The sequence below is a fragment of the Python bivittatus genome, unplaced genomic scaffold, assembly GCF_059951505.1.
Source record: "Python bivittatus isolate LINGU-HERP-01145 unplaced genomic scaffold, Pbiv_v1 ctg000680_np1212, whole genome shotgun sequence".
Lineage (NCBI taxonomy): Eukaryota > Metazoa > Chordata > Lepidosauria > Squamata > Pythonidae > Python > Python bivittatus.
The window spans coordinates 9,204,448-9,218,204 of NW_028277095.1; the positions used below are offsets into that span (position 1 = coordinate 9,204,448).

Here is a 13,757-nt window from a genome sequence, read left to right on the forward strand (position 1 = left end):
CTCCATCGCTTTCTGTCTGCCACACTGAAGAATCTGTAGAATGCTCATTCTTTTCAAACACCTCATCTCAAAATTGGTTATAACTGAGGCTTCTCAGGGCAAATTGGAGGCCAAGCTTCCTTCCGCTCAAGTAGGAATTGGCTGGAATTGGGTTCCTAACTCTACTCTCCTCCGTCCCCAGAACTGCATATCTCCAATTCCAGGTACACGTGGCTTGACACCAGTATGACCTGTCGGAAAAAAATAGCTGCATTACATAACCCCTTCTCTGAAGAGAAGAAAACTGCTGGCTCAGGTGTTCCATGCAAAAGCTGATTGACTGTCAGTGCAACAGGTTCTCATGCTCATCATGTTCTGGGCTGTGCCTTCAGGTCAGGGTGCAGAGCTTTGCTGCAGATGAGACATCTCCAAGCCATGGTTTGACAAGGACTGTTAATGCCAAAAAAGCTCTTGCTACCATTTATCAGGCTTTTGAATCCAACACTACCCCGAAAGTTGCACAGGATCTCCTCCAGCAGAACTGCTGGTGGGCAAGAAAAAGGAAGCCATGAAAAACAACTGGACACGGCTCATTCAAGCAGTCAGATCCAATGACTGAGCCTCCTCTTGGCATATCACATCAAGCTCCCAAAGCAGTGGTCCATCTATGGTGGACTGTCACATGGCTTGATACCTGGGAGGCATACTTCCAGGAACTCTACATGGACACCTCTGTTGGAAGCGGATGCCCTAGCCAAACTATAGAAAGTCTGCCAAAGTGGGCACCAGTGACCGTGACAGAGATCAAGAATCCTGTTGCTCGGCTAAGTCCAGGGAAGGCCCCAGGAGAAGACCTAACCCCTCCAGAGGCCATAAAAAACAACTTGGGCTTCTGGCCTTACCCTTTACCTGCATCGACACCTACGGCCAAGTCTCCATATATTGCAATCATGGTCCCTATGTATAAAAAAGGGAAAAGGGATGAGCCTGCTAATTATAGACCGATCAACCTCCTCAATACAATCAGCAACTCTATGCAGGACATCTACAATGGAAATTCTAGGACTGGCTGGAACAAGAAAACATACTTGCAGAGGAGAAAGCTGGCTTTAGAGAAGGCCAATCCACCATTGATCAGTGCCTAGTACTCCAACATCTCATTGAAAAATATTCCTCCTGCAGCACAATCTCCTTTTATGCTGCTTTCGTAGATTTCAAAGCAGCTTTTGATTCCATATCCCGAACTAAACTATGTGAAAAACTGGAGGCCTCCTTGATTTACGTGAGAGCACTAACACAGTATTGCACAGAAGAACGCAATTATCAGAAAACTAAAATCATGGCTTTAGCCAAAAGGGCCAAGAGCCACTCCTGGAGCATAGATGGCCACAAAATTTGAAGCAGGTCTCCTGTTTCAAATACCTGGGGGTAGTCCTTCGTTCTGCCAGCACTAGGAAACCCCATGGGGACGACATTGCTGAAAATGCAGAGGAGCTCATCTGTCATCTTTAAATTCCTTGAGACAAGAGGTGGCCACTACATTCCTGCAGCACTCAAATTATTTGAAGCCCAGCCAATAGCACAACTTCTTTATGGTGCCCAGTTGGGCCCCTTCTCCAATTTTGCACCATTAGAGCTTCTACAATCCAAATTTCTAAGATCAGCCCTTCAAGTCCCAAAATGTCTCTCTAATGCCACCCTGAGACTAGAGACAGGCCTCATGGAAGTGGAGGCTAGAGTGTGGGTGACCATACTCAACATGGATCTAGCCAGGTCCCCAACCTTTATTGCCAGTGTACCACAAGTACTGTGCCTCCTCTATGGCATACTTAACTAAACCAAGGTACCTAAACACCGGAGGGCCTTTACTCTGGCACAATGACATGCCCCCTCCTCAGCTGTCCTTGAGGCTGATATCCTTATCCAGAGAGACAATGCTGTTAGGATATTCTCATGGGAAGAAGAACAAATCGCTTATCTCCAAACATTGTTTTGGCTGCAAAAGTCATGCCACCTGCATTTGTTTTTCTAGTTTGCATGTATACTGCTATTTACTGCCACCTATTGGCGTCTTTATGCTAGTTACCCAAGGGGAGGTGCATAGTGTTAATAAATTGCGGGTGATTATATGCCTCACTGCTTAGTAGGATTTTAGTCATCATGTAACCAGTTTTATAGGTTATGTAGTTGTAACTAATAACTAAGTAGCATACCTCTTCTCTGAGAGTTTTTTGGCTAGAGACTTTGTTAAACTTGTGTATTGGATAAGCCTTGGATGCCACATATATGAGAAGAAGTGATTTTTTATATGTTTTGCATGAAACTTGTATTTTATATAGTTTTTATTTTTCTCAGTAAACAACCAGTTATCTGCCTAACAAATGCCACCTGTGACTCTGGACACACGGAAACCACAGAGCGTATGCTTCTCCAGGGCCTGCATTACAGAGGCATTCGTGCTAGACACATCTCGCCATTACTGCATAAATACCCAGGGTGCACAGGGCAATTCTACACCTCCCTGCTGCTTTCAGATACCAACCCTGCTACATATACAATGTTGTATGTTGGTTCTGCGCAGCAGTGGTTAAAATGTGTCAGATGACCTGTGCCATAAACTAATCTAAATGAGCATCTAGTTCGTCATACTAGAATGCTGTATAATTTGATAGATATACTGTACATATATATTCATTCTAGCTTTTCATAACTTTTCTTTTAGATTCCTTTTAGATACATGCTTTCTTATTTTATATCTTTTAGCTTTCTATTATTATTTTTCTGATCTATTTTCTATGCTTTTTAAATTGACTGTACCCCACCCTCCTTATGCTAGTCTTTGACCATAATGAAGATTTGATTTAATTTGATGAGACATGGACTGTGTCAAGGACTTTCAGTGGCCCTTCTTGTAACAACATGGACGATACTTTTGACCAAGCTGTGGAATACAGCCATAACAGAAGTTTTATAAGTAAATACTTTTATGCCCAGTTTCTTTTGACTAGTTTCAAGCACTGGAACAGACTCCCTTCAATTGCCAGCAGTCCCAAGTCTTGCTTTACTTTAATTTCTCCCTCAATCAACAAAGTCTAGGATCTTTTTTGCACAGATGTTGGGTGACATCTTCCAGTTGTCAACTCTTTGCCCACTTTTCTCATTCTCTTCCCCAGCTTTATTGCATTGCTAACAGTACTTTCTTCAGAATTGGCATAAGATCTGTCAGGTCTATGATGTTCAAATCCCAACAAAGAAAAATCTCTTGAAACTCATAATAAGTTCAAAAAGAAATTCATTTATTGAGATGTACAGTACATGCAGCTTCAAAGCATTGCTGAAACTAAAAGCCCGTGCATTCCCACTCTACTTTTACCCTCTTGTCTACCCCTCCTTCTCCTCAGCCAGTTCTCATGTTGGTGCAACCTTGTGCATTCCTGGCCCTAGCTAACAGTCCATCTGTGTTAATGGTCTCACCTTCCTTGTTTCCCCCTCCCCCCTACTAAACAAACGGCAGAAACAAAGCAAGCAACTAGTCAGCGAATAGATTGATTACTGGAGGTTCTGACAGATCAGTCTGAAGGAGAAGGGGCATAGTTACATCACAGAGCTCAATGTGCCACTCCAATCTATGGCTCCATTGGTCTTGCTTGTCAAGAAAATCAGGGATCTGGTACTAAGCTGATACCACATTGATGAACCAATTGGACCATTTTTTCTCTTGGTACTTTGCAGTAGCCAAGAATGACAATGGCCTCCACCTTATTCTAGACTCCGAGATTTATTATCCAGCACACTCTTCTCCATGGACCTGGATTTACAATGATGGGCCTAGAAGATGCTACTTTCATGCTATCATCTAGCCCAATGATCACTTGTCCCTCCCTGTTTCTTATCAGTATCAAGTGCTCCCCTTTGGCCCTGCTGTGGCTCCAAAAGTGTGCGTGCTAGACTGAGAAATCAAAACCATACTGGAAGAATGCAATGGTAAACCACTTTTTATCATGCTATGAAAACTTCATGGACATATCCAGCTTTCAGACCTGCCTCAGGGATGATTTTACCTTTTTAGACAGAGAAGAAAATGAAGAAATTACTTCTCCTTCTCCTTCCTGGGCTGAGGGGAGAAGGAAGAATGAGGATATTGCATACAGAGATGCATACACTTCCACATTTCAGTGCCATAATGATCAAATGTTTGCAGGCCAAACTCTGGGTTCTGAGAGGAGCATAATTTAGGTGTAGGGGACAGCTGTTAACAACCCCCAAAAATCCAAAAAAATCAGCCGATGCTCCATTTGCTGATGTCACAGGACCTCTTGTGGCTGTTCAGAACAGGAGATTTGCCCAACCTGTGCTAGACTCACCCTTCACTGCATTTGCCCAAGAAATGTTCCTTCAGGAAATCTGCAAAATGGTGGTCTGGTCCAGACCATCAACATTTATCATAGTACAGTTAGATATCAGATCTAGAGGCTTCTTTTGGCTGAGCCATACTCTCTTTCTTTTGCTAACCTGCCTTCCCTCATTTGTGCAATGCAAGAATGCCAAATTGCTTACCTGTAACAAGTTACTTTAGCTACCTGTGCTTCCTTGGGTTGCCCTTGCCATCAGGATAGTGATGCTGCTGCATCTAAATTGCTTCAGAACGTCAGTCTGAGTTATGGCAGTGTCAATGCGCTTCTATCTTTGTATCCACTGTCAGAATATAATGCACTGTTGCTGTTGCTGTTGCTGTTGTTCCTGCTGTTGTAAACTGAGCGTTTCTGTTCTCAACCTCAGAGGTAACAGTATTGACTACCTGGAGTTCCGCCTCTGGATCGGCTTGCACTCAGCTGCCCAGTGCCTTATTCTCGTGGCTACAGATGCCAGCTTCATAATTAAGTACGTCACTCGCTTTACCGAAGAGGGGTTCTCCACTCTGATTAGCTTCATCTTCATCTATGATGCCATAAAAAAAATGATTGGAGCCTTTAAGGTCTACCCTATCAATGCAGACTACAACCTGGATTATGTGACTATGTATAAATGTGAATGCACCGCTCCAGATGCAGGTAAGTGCAAATCCAGTGTTCCACTGCAAAGCCTGCATTGCCCTTTGTAACTTAGACCTCAGCACTTCATGTTTAATGTTACGCGCTTTTAAAAAATGTTTTGCAAAGATTTTTGAAAGATCTTTGTGAACGCAGGGTAAGATATAATTTGTTCTGTCTGAAATCAGAAATGGCTCAGGCCAGCAAAAACTGAATCAGATATTTGTCAGTGCATAAGGATTCACTTTGTTGTTAAGATTGTATCATAAATTTATGCTGGACTGAATGTTGGTTTCATGACTGGGGCCTCCCCTCTAGATGCTCTCTCTGTCCAGCAAAAGTAGACATAAATCACAAGAGGAAATGGAAGTTACTGAAAACTTGAGGTGCCAGGACCTTTTAGTGAGAAACCTGAAGTCTGTTGCAATTTTTTTTACCCAAAAAAGAATTGCCATTAAAATAATGTTGGTCAAATGTCACACTCAGGTAACATGCCCAGAGTTTGAGTTTAAATGAGCTCCTCACTTCAGATGTTCTTGCTTTTTTAATTCTTAATGACTGAAGAACTTCAGTTTAATACCCGCACAATAAGTTTCAGTTAGGGTGTTCCTTGCGAAGAAACTCCTTGCACACAATTCACAGCAGGTATCAGATCATGGCATGCATTGCCCACCTCCAAGCAGGACCCGGTGTTGGGCCATTGCCAATGCCTCTCAAACGCACAGCAGAGCGGCATCTGAGTATGTGTCAGGCTGCAGGGAATGCACTGTTTATTTATTATTTTCACTTCAAACCACCTGTAGAGGAAGGGCAAACAAGGCCAAAGTTAACTCAAGCGTTCCTTTAGCAACCCAACGAGAATTCTGAATTGTGATCCAAATGCAGTGTAGGACACTTAATGTTATTTGTTTCAATGTTATAGACAGTCCTCATGTTAGCAATCCCTATGACGTGTTTTTATATTGAATACAGAATACAGTTGCATACAGTCAAATGCAAATTCAGCTGTAAGCACTCCAGTTTCCAAGTCAATGGAATACCATCTTTGAAAAACAACCGTTGATACATGTTTCTGTATAGCAATGAGAAGCAGTAAAACCATTTGATTTCATGAATCAAAACAACAAATTCGAGAAACTTTAATATCATATCTCACCTAAAAAATGGGTCAGTCCAGAAAGACCAGTTTTGAAAAACCTTTGAAAGATTTGGAAAACAATTCATTTTCTCTCTAGGAAGCAGAATCCATGGTTACATGAATCTCTTTTTGCCTTCAGAGTGATCAAAACAACAAAGCTGAGAAGCATCACCACATTACCAAGGGTCACAAAATGGAGTCCGTAGCAGAAGTTCAAACAAAGGGAAAGTTTTGTCATCTAAATGCAGTCAAGGACACTTTTCTAGTTTGATACAACATCATAGACAGCCTCAAATTAGCAATCCCTAGTAATGCCTATTATAGTGAATGCAGAATTCAACTATATGCACTAAAGTTTGCATATCAAAGATCAGATTTGAAAAACAGCAGTTGATTCAGCTTCTCTCATGCAAGGACAGTCACGGTTCATGAATCTCTCTTGGCCTTCAGAGTGATCAAAACAATGTTGAGAAACTTCGCTTTATCACTGCATAGCAGGTGTGATGAAGGCGAAAGTTCACCACAGAGTTAGCAATCCAGTGAGAGTTCAACATTACAGTATCTCGGTGCAGTCTGGGACACTTGCCTAAGTGTGACGCAACATCATAGAGAGGCCTTGGAGTGATTTGATTAATCAGAGTGCTTCTTCCATGTGGAAGCCCTCCAAGAGATGTGAACCCCTGGAATGCAACAAAATATCTTGATTTCCCCACAATGAAATTAAGATTCTCCATTTAAGCCATTTATGTGAAACTCCATTCTCTGTTTCAGTCTACTAAGGTCTTATCCATGAGTCAGCAAATCAGACAGAAAGGGAATCTTGGTCCCAGGATAACATAATTATGGATGGAGTACAAATGTATTAAAGAAACAAGTAAATGTTACAAACAGTGTTTTATTGCTAAGATGATTTGTATCCGTTGGGAAGGTTTTTAGTCAACTTACTACAGTGATACCTCGGGTCACGAACTTAATTCATTCTGCGACTCTGGTCGCGACCCGAATTGGTCACGACCTGAATCAAATTTTCCCATAAGGTTCAATGTAAATACGGTTAATCCGTTCTGAACCATATGTATTTTTTTTTTTAAACCACAAAAGTATGAAACAAAGTACAGTACAGTGCAGTACGAAGAGAGAGAACGCTAACCTTGCTCGAGGCGACTTCTGGCGTGGAGGACAGGAAGGTGGGTGGGGAGGCGGTTATTGCTTGGAGGGAGAGTCCCCCTCCCTACGGGAAGCCACGACGACGTGTCACGGGAGGGAAAATGGCCGCGGATCCTGTTCGTCACCCGATGTGGAGTTCGCGAACGGAGGCAAAATTTTGCGAACAGTGCTGTCCGTGAACCGAATTGTTCGTGAACAGAAGCGTTCGTGACCCGAAGTACCACTGTAGTTACAGCTCTTGGAACAGGAAACAATTAAGAGAATAAAACAATACTGTCAAGTATTACAATTAAAATGTGTTTTTAAAAAGTCAATAAAAGGCAGCCAAAATTTAAAATGTGACTACATGGAAAACATGGGCTCCAGCATGGACATCTTTCTTGATTGACTACAACTTGGACGTAAATGCTTTGCTTTGTTCTGGTTGTGTAATAGCTGTTGAGTGATGTTGAAGTGATAGCCAGGCTTCCACAATTGAGGGTGCCCAGCTGTAGCCAAGAGTTCAGCCTCTGTACTCATTCTTTCTGGCGTCAGGCCTTCTGAGAAAACAAATCTCTTTCTCGGGGATAAGATTGCAACAGTCCCAGCTCTTGGGGCTTCGCACATGTGCAAACTTGGGATTATGGAAACGTCTTGTGGATAGACCCAGCACTGCATGCCAAACAACAGGTGATGTTTTGTCAGGCATTCCTGTGATCTTAGATATCTCTTGTGACCGCCGTATCTACTCAATGGCTATGAAGAATCCAGAACCAATTCCAGATACCCTCAAATATGGGTGGTATTTAGGTTCTAGATGAAAATAGCAGCAATATATTCTATCTTCTACATCAGCTGTTTAAAAATTGTATCCCAGTTAAGTTTTTCTCACCTTTCCATAATGTCAGTGGCGTCCAGAGTGGGGAATTAAAAAGTCTAATGGTTGTCCCAGCTGACTGGTTGAAGCCCCGTTCCTTTGTACATGTGTGCACTGACATACAAAACGGGTGGGGCTTTTATCATGCTATTGCACTCACCATCTTGATTTTCTTAATCTCCCCTTCCAGATGCCACTGGGGAGTGTCCATAATAGTCTCTTAAGTCCTCTTAATTTTTTATTACTCTTATTTTTGCAAATCATCATTTTGGATTATTGTAACTTATTTATACCATATTTGTCTCTGCTGCACCCTTCTATTTGGCTGGTTTCATTCTCAAGTGAGTATCATTTTATAAATATTAAGACTACTAAATATTTGATACTCTTATTTTTAGTTATTGTTATTTCTACTTCAGTATACACAACCTACATAAAGCATTTAATCAGCCTTTTTTTAAAAAGCATTATACAGTACATCCAGTACTAAAACTAGTCATTTACACTTAAAGTTATTAAAAGCCACCCTAATATGTCTGGATTTGGAAAAGCTTCTGGTTATAGGGAGAAACAGCATTAAAAAGAATAATCTGGAGTGAATAGCAAGAAATATCCCACTTTGTCTGATTCTTTATTTTTTCTCTGAAATTCAGTGCTTTCTCTGCAGCGGGAAATCTGATTCTAATCCAGCAATCACTTCTCCTTTATTAATTCTGTGAACATTGTTTGCCACTGGAAACATGATTAAATCAGAGTCAGTTGTGCAGTGCAGTGCCACAGCTTGGCTTACTGATATCAAAAGGGAAATCTGATACCATTTTCTGCAGAAAAGCCAGAACCTGTTTAGTTTGATAAAAGATTCTTTTCAAACACAGGTTTTTTTGTCATCATGATAAGCATAGATAAGCATCATGATAAACATAGGCCTAAACAGGCCAGAGGGGCGTCTTTGCAACCCCCCGAAGAAAAAAGAAACGTCCCAAAGAGGTGCTTCCGTCTGCTTGTGCTTTTGCATCTTGCAGCCCAGGGTCCCCATGGAGCAGGTACAGTCGCTGCAGGGTCTTGCTTCCCAGATGGGTGACCCGGAGGTTCCTCACAACTCCACACATAGCAAAGCCAGAGGCAGCAGAGAGCGGGCAAGGCCGTTGGGCAAGGCTGGGTCGCTCTTTGGCCCTATAGGTATAGGAGATCTGGGAGAGAAGGGCAAAGCCAACAAATTAGGGATCTTTGCCCCAACTGTTTTTTGCAGAAACACATATTTAGAGTTCCTCAGGAATGGTGTTTCGAAATAATAAACATTGTGCTTTCCTTTTTAGCTATTCTGTACTATGATTTAATATGGAGTTTCTATTCACATCTCATGAAATGCACCCTGCTTCTTTCTTCTTTTTCTAGAAAAGGATGTAGAGAATCCAAGATGGCAGATGAAGAACTTAAGAATATGCCCCTTGGGCTTTTGTTTTCATCTTAGTCATGAAGTGGTGGGGTGGTCAGTAATCAGTGATCAGTAATCCCCAAATCTAACAACCCAGCAGATGTGTACATTTCTGTGAGCTGGGGGCAGAGGGATAGCCTTATTTATGATAAGCCATCCCTTCAGAAGAATGCAGTCTTGGCTCTGCCACTTTCTGCCATCCCTTCAAAGCAACAGAGGGAGACCCAGCCTGAACTAAGGTTATTTTCAGGCAATTGAAAGCAAGCAAGGCCAAGGTAATCTAGTTCACATTAAAAACAACCTCCGCCACACAACCAATGATGAGGACTTGAAGGGAGTCCTTGTGCCAGCAAGGTGGCACCACCGAGATACCTAGCTCACTTACTTATTACTTCATCCTCACCACAGCCTCCTGAGAGACCACAATTGTTTAGATTGTCTACCATTAGATTACATCGATGTCCATTGAAGTGACTCTGTATTGGATTTTGGTTGCCACCCAGACATCTGGAAAGTGATACGTAGGTAGGGTCCACCCTACTTTTGCACCCTAGCATTGCACCAGCTGTGGAGTCAGTTCCTGACAGATACTAAATTTGTAGGTGTGTTGGGGTTCTAGCAATAAGGAAAGGTACCTGTTGGGGGGATGCTCCAAAGCAAATTCTAAGCATCAGGGATGCCTCCTCCCTACTTTCTGAAATCCCAGTTGAAAGAGTAAATCTTACATGAATTATGGAGAAGTATCTGCAGGGATTAGAATCAGAATAACACTGTAGTTTATTGAACTGCTCATATAAGCAGCTGTGGGTATATATTTCTTACAATTCTACTTTTCATTGCCTTCCAAATTCAGTCAGAGTTCTTGCAAGTGGTGGTCCTCAGGATGGTGAGATGGTAATGAAAATGAACCTGATGGGGCCCCTCTAAAATATGTAGCCAAACATGGATTCTGGTTCTGCTTTGACACTAAAAAAATATTTTTTCAAAAGGGTTCAAGCCGCTAATGTGATTATGTATTATGGAGCAATATTTTTCCTTAATATGTATTTTTAATCATTACAAAATCCTTTTCTGCAGCAAATACAACATTGTTCAATGCTTCAGTTCCATTGGCACCAAACACTAACATTTCTATGGTAAGTTTTTTTCCTCTATCTCCTTCGCACCCACCAGCGCAAAACACTCTGTATATCTTTTTGTTTAGATGTGTTACCTAACCGCAACAGCAAAAGCTGATTACCTCTCTTTTCTCATCAGTGCTAGATGGCAGCCTAAATGATTCCTGGGCCTAAAAAGGTTGGCCCATCTGTGATCTAACCAGCCCAGGAAGCTCCAAGCAATTAAAATCTCTTAGAGCTGTGCGGGTGATCAATCCTGACCATTTAATGGCAATGATCAGTATTGTTTCTTGTCCACTTCCTGATAAGCACGTTTAAATTGAAAACCTTGGGAACACCCTGCCATGTCAAACACACATGGTTCACTATCCCTAAGAGAAACCCCTCAGATTCATAATGGCATTTGTATCTCCATCTACAGGTGTCTGTAGATCAATTGATCAACTGATCAAGGCCAGCAATCAAGAGGTATCATGAGTTCCTCTTTCAAATTCAGTGCCAGATGTCTTCTGGCAAGCATGAGACTGTGGGAAAATACACAGGGCTCCAATTCTTAACATGTTATCAGGGACTGGACTTGAAAATAAATATGTATGGGATTGTGTTCTGGGGATATACACATTCCGATTTCCAAATTAACAGGCTGAAACTTGACGCCCTCAGCCAGTTTGTGGTTGGTTTTGCATTCACTGAGTGGGCTCTTGGAACTTTGGCTTAGAACCCCAAAAATACTTTTAGATTACTCAAGGTAATTGCATTCTACAGTCCCTTTAAATTTGTTCCAGAGATATAAAAATTAATTTTGCTGATCTTCAAAAGAATTCTACAAAAATTTAAAAGTCTACTTTTAAAAGATGTCTTCTAGTTTCCCCACTCCCTCTTTTTGGAGGGAAAAAAAACTCATTGGAAGCACTCAAAAACTTGCACATCTCTTGATCTTAACAATGATCTATGTTTTTGGCTTTTTTAAAATATGTAATATGCAGGTACATGTATAATTATTAAAAGAATTAGCAGGCTTGTATCTCTTGCATGTAGGTGCTAACTTACTTATTAGCTATATTGTTCAGTACCTGAATAATATGGTTTATTTTCTTATCTTCCAAGTATAATCCTATTAATCTAACAGTTCTGGACTGGACTCAGCTGAGCAAAAAGGAATGCCTGAAATATGGAGGAAGTCTAGTGGGGACATCTTGTAAATTTGTCCCTGATTTGGCCCTCATGTCCTTCATTCTCTTCTTTGGAACATATTCCATGACTCTGACTCTGAAAAAGTTCAAGTTTAGTCGCTACTTTCCAACCAAGGTAAGATTCTCCAGATGCTGACTTGTGTGTCAGTTAATCCAACATTTAATCAGCTGTTCAAAAAAGGTCTTACTTCCTGAATGACCCACCACTCCCAGAGGACATAAAACAATGTTCCGTAGTGCCCTATAACTTGTTTTTTTCTTCCTTCCAACCCTCCACTTTTAGGTCAGGGGCCTAATTGCTGACTTTTCCATTGTCTTCTCCATCTTGTTCTTCTGTGGAATAGATGTCTGTTTTGGACTGGATACTCCCAAGTTGCATGTGCCCAGTATCATTAAGGTTTGGATGCCCGTCTAGGCTTTGACACACACTTACCTCTCTCTGTTCTGTTCCGTGGCCTGATTTCTCTAAACATTTCAGCTTTCTGGAGCCTCAAGGGTCTACTTGAAGGTGAACTGGGGGGAGGGGGGAGTACTTGAGACTGATGCACTGATTTTAGTCCAAAAACTCAGGCCTGAGAACAATGGGAGGATCTGGCCCACCTCCCCTGCAACCAGCACCAGCAGAGGTGGATCTTTTCTGGGGTGGGGTGGCATTTCTGGAGCCATTTCCCAGGAGGCAGCGGCTCTCTTAGTCACCCCTTCCTTTTGCCCTCCCTTTCCTCTGAAGGGAGCAGGAAGAAGTCCTAATTCTAATTCTAATTTCACAGCCAGGCCAGAGGGGACTCTGATGGTAGCAAATACTAGCAGTGCTGGACTGAAAGTAATGTAGGTAGAAGAGTGTTCTGTTTCTCTCTCTGACACCAGAAGGATTACACGGTCCTTTCCTTCTCCAGCTAACATTCTAACGTGGCTACTTACTCCTTGTACATGTGTGTTCTCTCTCCTTCTTTCTAGTTCCGTAAACTTATTAGTGACTTCTCTATCTTCATGTCCATACTAATGTTTGTTGGTCTTGATGTTTTGTTTGGGCTGAACACTCCAAAACTGCAAGTGCCTACAGAATTTAAGGTAAATGAATGATACGTCTTGGCTAAAAAAGGCTCCCAAACTGCTTTGCAGCAGCATCTCTCACCCCAGCTGTGCAAGATGAAATATGGATCTCTGACTGTTGCTTTGGCGTGATCCATTTTTCATTGGTTGCCTTGGGACATTAGAGCTTTTCAGGTCAAAAAGTAAAGTGAGAGAGAAATGACCTTCCTGCCCAGGGTAGGAGCCGTGTATAGAGAGCACAAAACCTCCTTCTTGTGTCCGCCGTTCTGGTAACATCACGATAACGTGCTCTTTTGGAATTCTACTTCCAGCCCACACGCTTAGATCGAGGATGGCTTGTGTTCCCCTTTGGGAAGAATCCTTGGTGGATCTACTTGGCAAGTGCGCTGCCAGCTCTCTTGGTCACCATCCTGATCTTCATGGACCAGCAAATTACAGCAGTCATTGTGAACAGAAAGGAGCACAAACTGAAGGTCTGGCTTTTTCTTCTGTCTTCTTATAATATACAGCACTGTTGTGGACTGGGAGACAAAGAAGGGCCTGATGGTTGGGGTGATGTTCAAACCCCATTTCTGTCACGTCAGGCAAGGATTCAGACCTGAGGCAGTGGGGTTGCATGATGTATTAAACCAAGATCAGCTAAAAACAGAGAGTAATTGGGTTATTTTTAAACTTGGTTAGTTTTCTGTGGTTTGTTGTGTAGTTAGTGTACAGTCGTTTACCATTCAACGTATTGTGCATGCCAAGGAAATGGGTTAATTTTGTGTGTGTTAATTTGCATATCCAGCCAC

At 42.0% G+C, this 13,757-nt stretch overlaps 1 protein-coding gene across 1 annotated transcript in view; it reads left to right on the forward strand.

Moving 5' to 3' along the window:
- SLC4A5 (solute carrier family 4 member 5) overlaps positions 1-13,757 on the forward strand; it is a 55,802-nt gene that overhangs the window by 28,736 nt on the left and 13,309 nt on the right. Inside the window, exons 12-16 of the mRNA XM_025169428.2 lie at positions 4,759-5,030; positions 10,683-10,741; positions 11,831-12,031; positions 12,200-12,313; positions 13,278-13,439. Of these exons, the coding sequence (XP_025025196.2) occupies positions 4,759-5,030; positions 10,683-10,741; positions 11,831-12,031; positions 12,200-12,313; positions 13,278-13,439 (808 nt within the window). The remainder of the gene's footprint in view (positions 1-4,758; positions 5,031-10,682; positions 10,742-11,830; positions 12,032-12,199; positions 12,314-13,277; positions 13,440-13,757) is intronic.